Source organism: Pteropus alecto, unplaced genomic scaffold (genome assembly GCF_000325575.1).
Source record: "Pteropus alecto unplaced genomic scaffold, ASM32557v1 scaffold72, whole genome shotgun sequence".
In the NCBI taxonomy this organism is placed as follows: domain Eukaryota; kingdom Metazoa; phylum Chordata; class Mammalia; order Chiroptera; family Pteropodidae; genus Pteropus; species Pteropus alecto.
In genome coordinates this window covers 10,115,097-10,124,038 of record NW_006436811.1, presented here as the reverse complement: position 1 = coordinate 10,124,038, position 8,942 = coordinate 10,115,097, and the positions used below count along the sequence as shown (strand labels likewise).

The following is an 8,942-nucleotide window of genomic DNA, read 5'->3' as shown; positions in this document are numbered from 1 at the left end:
TATCCTCATTTTCTCACCCTCTTGGTCTTGATACTAGAACATGGCCAAACTTCAAGCATGAATCAGTCTACCTATATTTTCCATGTCTAACTTAGACTTTTGAAAAAAAATAAATCACCACACGTATAGATTGTTGTATGGTTTCCAGATTCAACCAATCCCACTATAACAGGCAGTAATCCTCCTGTTTTGTAATTTTGACTGTCTGGTCTAAGACCTTTTGAGACTTTGATGAAAGATATGGGATCTCCTGAAAAAATAGATGCAAGAATATATCCATAAAAGTTGGCTTACAATTTAGGAGAGTCACAGATCTCCTGAAGACCACTTACAGACTTCCTAGAAGTCCCTTGGATCCGGGTTAAACACTGATCTAGATGTTTATTTGTTCCATTTTCCATCATACTTTTTTGTAATCCTCAAATTCTCTGCTCACCCAGTTCCTTTTCCCTCTCAGCACATGATGTCTTTTCACATCACAACAAAAATAAAAACCATTAGGTGGGAAATTGTTCAGCCCGCCAACTCTACAAACCTACCTGCATTTATTCTACTTCTTTGCTCCTTTTTCCTTGTAATATCGAAAGAGGGAGCTGTTCTTCTCCATGCTGTGAAGCCTTTTTCTTAGGTATCAAGTTCTGTTTCTTGTCTCTGCGACCTGTATCTTTAGCCTCTTTGTCTTTACTCATTCTTTTAAACTTGCCCAAATCTCTTTCATCTTAAAAGAACAAAGCCTCTCCTTCAGCTTCATTTTCTCTTTAGCTGTCCGTTCTCCTCTTTTTTTTTCTCGTTTCTGCTGAGATTCTTGAAGGGATTTTGCATAGTCTCTTACCCCACTGCTAACTTCTTATCTGCTACAGTGTTGTGCCTGCACTCCTACCAAAGAGATGTTCTTCTCGCTAAATCATTCTTGCTAAATCGAATGGTCACTTGTGTATCTCTCTAGAGCATTGGAATGTCAGTTATTTGCAGTTTCTTGAAACCTTCTCTTCCAACGACACATTTCCCAGGATTTATTCTTCCTCTTTAGTATGTCCAAAATTTCTATGATCTTTTCTTTCTCTGTCCATACTGAAAGTGTTAGAAGAGACTCAGAATGAAAACTAGGATCTCTTCTTTTCTCCCTCTGATTGTCTTCGTAGATCTCATTTGTTCTCATAGCTAAGTAAATCTTACCACCATCAATCTTATTGCTTAAGCAGAAGACCTTCTTTGCCCCATATCAATCATTTGCCAAGTATGGTCAGTTCTCTTCTTTACATAGCTGTCAAGTTCATTCATTCCTTTCAATCCACTCTTCCTAGTTTGTGCCTTCATCATAACTTACCCAGTTATTGTGAAATTTACTTAACTAGGTTTCCAGCTGCTAGTTTTGCCCCTTTTAATTAATTTTTCATTGCAGCCTGAAATATTAATAAAAATATATTTTAGATAATTTTTAAAAATTCAAAATATCATAGTAACATTGTCTCAAAAACAATTCTCCAATTATGTGTGGACTATTTCAGTAGTGATGGTTAGTCTAACTACATACAACAATTACTAAAAATGGTTAATAAATGATAAATAAAGTGATATAAGGATGGATACAAAGATGTTATTTATCATAGTAGTTACTATTTATTGAGTGTTAACTGTATACTAGACACTGATCCAAGTGCTTGACATATATGAACTTCTTTATTGTTCATAAGACAGTATGAACAATTTTGTCTTATGAGTTGGATACTGTTTATTATTATCTTTTGTGTTATAGAAAACTGAAATGCAAAAATAATGAGTAACTTATTCGAAGTTATAGTCACATTGCTATTATGTGGTGGAGCCAGGATTCACACCCAGGCAGTCTAGCTCTAGAGCTTAAGCTTTTAGCCACTGCTGCTGTGCCTCATGATACGGTATTCTGATTCATTAACTACTGTGTCAAAACCTAGAATTATAGCCTAGTAAAAGAAGGCAGAAAAGAGGACATAAAATTGTTTCGTATAGTTCCTGGATTCCTGGTAAAGCATCACATAATTATTTCATCCAACAAATATTTCTACAGATGTCTAACATGCCAGTCACTGTAATAATTAGAATTTTTTTCCTTTTAAAACAAAGGTTAACACCAGTCTTTCAGTAAAATTAAAATTATGTGTCTATAATTAGGGTAGTAAATTTAGGGAAAAAAATTAATAGTTTGCTTAAAGTCAGTGATTATATCTTTCTCATCTTTGTATACGAAGCACCTAGAATGGAGACGGGCACATAGCACCTAAGTAAGTGTTTACTGAATATTCTTATTAGTGCCTACTATCTCTTCTTATTATTCCATTGTTTATTTATTGTTTTTTATGTCAATTGGGTCTTGTAAAGTATTGACTTAATTCTTTTGTTTTTAACCTAGGGGATGTCCCACTCTTGTTCAAGCATTGCCAGGCCCTAGCACTCAAGTTACTGCAGGCAGCAATCATACGGCAGTACTGTTAATGGATGGACAGGTCTTCACATTTGGAAGTTTTTCTGTAAGGATTTTTTAAGCATTAATAATATTTCATTGTACCATTGCCTTATAATTTGTCTAATACGTTAGCGATTTTTTTCTGGTTTTAGTGAAATTCTTGTATTTTAATGATTGTATATGCATATTTCCTGTCTCCGCCCTCAATATACACAAAACCTGAATGACATTATTTTAAAATAATTTTCTTCTGTAATTTAGCCTAAGAATTTAACAGATATGTTAGAACTGGACATGTTTATTACAGGTCAAAGTCCTTTAAGCATTCAGTAGAGCTAATTCTGTCATTTGAAAACTTATTTATAGAAAAGTTGCAAAAAATAAGAATAGTATATAGAATGCCCATATACTCTTGGACAAGATTCACCTATTATTAACATTTTAATCTGTGTTGTTTATCATTTACACATACATCCTCTCTCACTCACACACTGAGTGTGTGTGTGTGTGTGTGTGTGTGTGTGTATGTGTATACATATATATATTTTTTTTCCTGAATCTTTTAAGAATAACTTGCATACATTATGACCCTTGGCTCCTAAATACTTTAGTTGGTTATGACATTGACATATTTGAAGAATATGGTACTTTTTAAAAAAAATAAAATGTTCCTAATTTTTGTTTCTCTGATATTTTCTTATGTTTAGACTCAGGTTGTGCATTCCAGGCCAAAATATTATGTAAGTGATGTATTCTTCTCCGGGCATCACATCTGGATGCACAAAATGCCACCTGCCCCTCACTAGTGATGTCAGTTTTGATCACCTGGTCAAATGTTGTCTGATTTCTCTACTGCATAGTTAGTGCATAGTTAGTATTTTTTCCCTTGAAACTAGAAACCAGTCTAGGGGGTGACATTTTCAAGACAGTTTTAAGATACCTGCTTCCTATCAAAATTTCCATTTAGATTTAGCATCCATTGATTATTCTTGCCTGAACCAGTCTTTATAATGGTTGCAACTGATAATTTTTCAACTCCACACACCCTCCACATTCACCAGTCAGCCCTTTGCATTTTACGGTAATCAAGAGGCCTGCCTTGTTTGTTTTTCTCTTTTTATTATCAGTATAGGTGAGTGAATTTGTATTCTCTTTATTACTATCCTTATTTGGATGCTTAAATTGTCTCAGGTGTGGCCAGTGGGAGCCCTTTCAAGTTGACTTACTTTCTGATGTAACAAGATGATCCAGGCTTACCTCGAACCTGTCCTGTATCAGTCTTACAATCAGCCATTTCTCCAGGAATCTGGGTTCCTTTTGCTGGGGAATAGTAGTAGACAGTAACTGAACACTAGCTAATTCTTGCTACAGGTGTCTTTGTATCCCCAGTACACATATATACACATATATGCACTTTAGAAATCATAAGTCCACACTGATACCTCTAGTTCCAATCCATTATGCAGTTACATAAAAACGGTATGTTCAATAAAGTGTCATTTCTCCCCATATTCCTGGCATCCCTAGTTCTCCCAACCCCTTTATTCCATGCCTGTAGGTAAAGAATGTCATTATTTTCTAGTTTATCCTTCCTGTGTTTCTTCTAGCAAAGATCAATAGATAAATAAGCACATAGATACACATCTTTAGATCTATACTGACATAGATAAAAATATGTATGTGTACATATGTATATTATATATACACACATCCATAATATGTATAATTATTTTCCCTGCTTTATTTTTCAAAAGGTGGTATTTTATATATGCTCTTCTGCACTTTGCTCTTTTTACTTTACTATATCATTCCATATCAATTCATAGAGATCTCATTCTTTTTTTAATTTTTAATTTATTTTTCAATTGCATGAATATACAGTATTATATTAGTTTCAGGTGTACAGTATAGTGATTAGACATTTATATGCCTTACAAAGTAATCTACCTAAGTCTAGTACACATCTGGCACCAAATATAGATTTACGGAATTTTTAACTAAATTCTATATGCTGTACTCCAGTATCCTATATGCTATACTTTATATCCCCATGACTGTTTTTATAACTGGTAGTACGTATTTCTTAATCCCTTTCACCTTTTTCACCCAAACCCGTCGCATCTGGAGATCATCAGTTTATTCTTTGTATCTATGAGTTTTATCTTTTGCTCATTCATTTATTTTGTTTTTTTTAGCTTGCACATATAAATGAAATTATATGGTATTTGTCTTCCTCTGTCTGACCTTGTCACTTAGCATAATACCCTCTAGGTCCATACATGTTACAAATGGTAAGACTTTATTCTTTTTTTTTTTTTTTTTTTACTGCTGTGTAATATTCCATTGTCTATATGTACCACATCATCTTTCGGTAGTCATCTGTAGATGGACACCTAGGTTGCTTCCTTTTGCTTCCTTATCTTGGCTATTGTAAATAGTGCTGCAGCAGTGAACATAGGGATGCATATCTCTTTTTGAGTTAGTGTTTTACACTTCTTTAGATAAATATTGAGAAGTGGAATAGTTATATTTTAAGTTTTTTGAGGAACCTCTAAAGTGTTTTCCATAGGGTCTGCACCAATTTATAATCACACCAACAGCACACAAAAGTTCTCTTTTCTCTACAACCTTGCCATTGCTTATCATTTGTTGATTTATTGATAATAGCCATTCTGACAGGTGTGAGATGACATCTCAATGTGGTTTTGATTAGCATTTCCCTGATGATGACTGGTGTCAAGCATCTCTTCATGTGTATGCTGGTCATTTGTGTGTCCTCTTCAGAGAAATACCTATTCATGTCTTCTGCCCATTTTTTAGATTGGTTTTCTTTTCTTTTTTTTAATGTTGTGCTGTATGAGTTCTTTGTATATTTTGGACATTAATCCCTTATTGGATGTATTATTTGCAAATATCTTCTCTTATTCAGTAGGTTACATTATTTCCTTTGCAGTGCAGAAGCTTTTTAGTTCAATACATATTCCTATTTATTTTTTGCTTTTGTTGTTTTTGCCCTAGGAGAAATCCAAAAAAAATTGCTGTGACCAACGTCAAAGAGTTTATTGCCTATGTTTCTTCTAGAATTTTTATGGTTTCAGGTCTTACAATTAATTCTTTAATCTATTTGACTTTATTCTTGCATATGGTGTAAGAATGTGGTTCAGATTTACTCTTTTGTATCTCATCTGTCCAGTTTTCCCAACACTATTTATTGAAGAGATGTTTTTACCCATTGCATATTCTCGTCTCCTTTGTCATAGATTAATTGACCATATAGGTGTAAGTTTATTTCTGGATTCTCTATTCTGTTCCATTAATCTATGGGGTTGTTTTTATGCCAGGACTATGATGTTTTGATTACTATAGTCTTGTACTGTAGTTTAATGTCAGGTAGCATGATACACTCAACTTTGTCCTTCTTTCTCAAAATTGCTTTGGCTATTTAGGGCCCATCAATATTTCCTTTATATATTTAGGTGCTCCTACATTGAGTACATAGATGTTTACCAGAGTTACATCTTCTTATTGGATTGATCTCATTATTATTATAAAATGCCCTTCTTTATCTCTTATTACACCCTTTGTTTTAAAGTCTATTTTGTCTGATGTAAGTATTACAACCTCAGCTTTTTTTTTTTTCATTTGCATGAAATAACATTTTTCATCCCTTTACTTTCAGTTTGGGTCTTTCAATCTGAAGTGGGTCTCTTGTAGGCAGCATATGTATGGGTCTTGTTTTATCCATTCGTCACCCTTTGTCTTTTGATTGGAGCATTTAGTCCATTCATATTTACAGTAATTATTAATAGGTCTGTAGTTATTACCATTTTATTGTTTTCTGATTGTTTTTGTAGTTCTTCTCTATACCTTTCTTCTTTTGCTTCCTTATATGTTGCTGACTTTCTGTAGCATTGTTGGATTCCTTTCTTTTTATATCTTGTCTATCTCTTATGGATTTTTGATTTGTGGTTACGAGGCGCCTCATATATAACAAGCTGTGTTTATAGCAGTCGATTTCAAGTTGATGGTCATTTAAGATTGAACACATTCTAAAATCACTACAATTTTTACGCACCTCCTCCATCTTTTTGTCATTATTTTTTACTTTTGTGAGGTTTTACTGCTCTGTGTTTTGGTTTAGGTGGGGAATAGAGTGGTAATATTTGAAATCAGACCAATCATTATTTTCCTCTAGCCCAAATGTCCTAGTGTGAAATTTAATGAATTTAAATGTGGTTTATTTATAACCACATTGTGAATTCATGTGAGACTGTCCAGGTATCATATTTATCTACTACTTTTCTTCACATTAGTTGGCTATTAATAAAGGAATACATTTTTTTTTCAGTAGTTAATGAAAAATATAATTAATTTATTTCCATCCAAGAGCTTAATAAAACCCTGAATATATGTACTTTGCTCACTGTTTTTGTTTTTGTTTTTTTCTTTGTCAAAACTAAGGATAGACATGGAAAGAAGCTGATAATGAATGTTGAATTTTTTTGGCTTCTTCTCTAATCATGTGCTTGCCACTTTTCCTTCCACTGGCTTATCCCAGGGATAAAGCTTAATTGCTTTTACAGTCATTTTGTGGCTGTGCTTTCTTACTTTGGTGTTGAAGACTAATAGATAGATCTCATTAGAAGCTGGTAGTTGGGTGATAACTTAACCAGGCTGTTGGCAGTGCTCTGGGCTCTTGTTCTTTGGGTTTTTTCCTATGGTTTCTCATTCCCATTACTTGTAGATAACCCTGGGTGCCATGATGCAGCATTTTCTGGCTTCCAGAGGTTTTTGAAGGAGAATGCTATGGGGAGAGATAAAACTCCTGTGCTAGGGGGTGGATGAATATTTACCATTACATCATCAACATTCTTTTGCAGCTACTAACTTAATAGTGAGAAATGTCCTATTACTTTGCAAATTAAACTCTTACCTAACCAGGTACCCATAGACAGCCATTCTTTTTAAGTGAGTAAACAGTTATTTGCTTATGATATCATACCTTACCACTGAGTCTGCTGTTTATCTTGAAACATAAATGAAATAAGTTACTAACACATGATCATGTGAAAAATATGTAATTTTTTTTCTTTTTTTCTTTATTTTTTATTAATTTGTTTTTTAGGCAAGGCAACCCTTGGTTGACCTCACAGATTACAAGGACCTTGTCATCTTACAATCCCTTATTTATTTTTTATTTTTTACGCCTATAGCACCTGGTTTTCCTAGGTGATCTCCCATCCAAGTACTAACCAGGCCCGACCCTGCTTAGCTTCCAAGATCAGATGGGATTGGGCTTGTTCAGGGTAGCATGGCTGTAGACTGTAATTTTCTAATTGTAGTCACACTTACAGTATTTATTATTTTGGTCTTATACCCAAATATTTTCAGACTGTATGAATTCAGTAGTGACTCTCTATTATACTATCAACTCAAAACGTCAGAGTGACCTTTTAAATGAATAATTTGTAATACTAATTTTTTTAACATATCGTGTATATATTATATTTTTAATTTAAATGTAGATGAAGGCGTTCACAGTATTTCAGAGATTTCTTAGATGGAAAAATATTTCAACTTTGTTATCTCTTTTTAATAATACACTTTGTGGTTATTAGGGGGAGGATTCCTAGGAATAATAAAAATTATTTTATTCCTTTATAAATATTTGATGCAAATTTCACATGAATTTAATTTACTAAAAAAAGTAGGAAGTGATGAAGAATAATGTCTCATAGAGCTATTTTTGTCTGCTGTCTCTTTTGTAAAAATTTGTAAATTGTTTATCCACTAGTATTGTTAATATGGTTTATTTAATCTTTTAGAAAGGACAGCTGGGCAGGCCAATTCTGGATGTGCCATATTGGAATGCAAAACCAGCTCCCATGCCTAACATTGGATCAAAATATGGAAGAAAAGCTACCTGGATAGGTGCAAGTGGCGACCAGACTTTCTTACGAATTGATGAAGCACTTATTAATTCTCATGTGCTTGCTACATCAGAAATTTTTGCCAGTAAACACATAATAGGTAATACCCCAAACAAACAGATATCTCCGCCAAAAATCCTTGTCTTGATTGTTAATAAATGGTTCATCTTTCCAGATTATGAGATGTAGTCTTATAGCTTTTTGTTTTCTATTTCAAGAAATTTAAAGGAAGCTTCTAAGTGTCTGTTTATATTCTCCATGCTGGAAGAATGGAATAATTGGGAGATCTAGAAATCAGAATATATATAAGTTAGTGGTAGAAATATGAGCTAAATTGTAATAAGGTAAAACTTAATTGAAAGGAGGAATTTTTTTGTATCGATTCTTATTAATAAATGATAGAAACAATTTTTTTGGAAGATTATGTAAATCAAACTTAAGTTTCAATAAGAGCATGGTATCAATCCATACTCATGTCCATGATATCATTAATTATATGATAGAGTGGTATAGCACTGAAATTAATAGCATGTGTTGTGGATTTAGACAGCCTGAAGTTTTAGTTCTAA

The 8,942-nt window shown here is 33.3% G+C and overlaps 1 protein-coding gene and 1 pseudogene across 1 annotated transcript in view; one reads left to right on the top strand and one right to left on the bottom strand.

Moving 5' to 3' along the window:
- MYCBP2 (MYC binding protein 2, E3 ubiquitin protein ligase) overlaps window positions 1-8,942 on the top strand; it is a 236,802-nt gene that overhangs the window by 88,192 nt on the left and 139,668 nt on the right. Inside the window, 2 exon segments of the mRNA XM_015590881.2 lie at window positions 2,390-2,507; window positions 8,269-8,473. Coding sequence (XP_015446367.1) covers window positions 2,390-2,507; window positions 8,269-8,473 — 323 coding nt within the window.
- LOC112481485 lies at window positions 7,648-7,766 on the bottom strand (annotated as a pseudogene).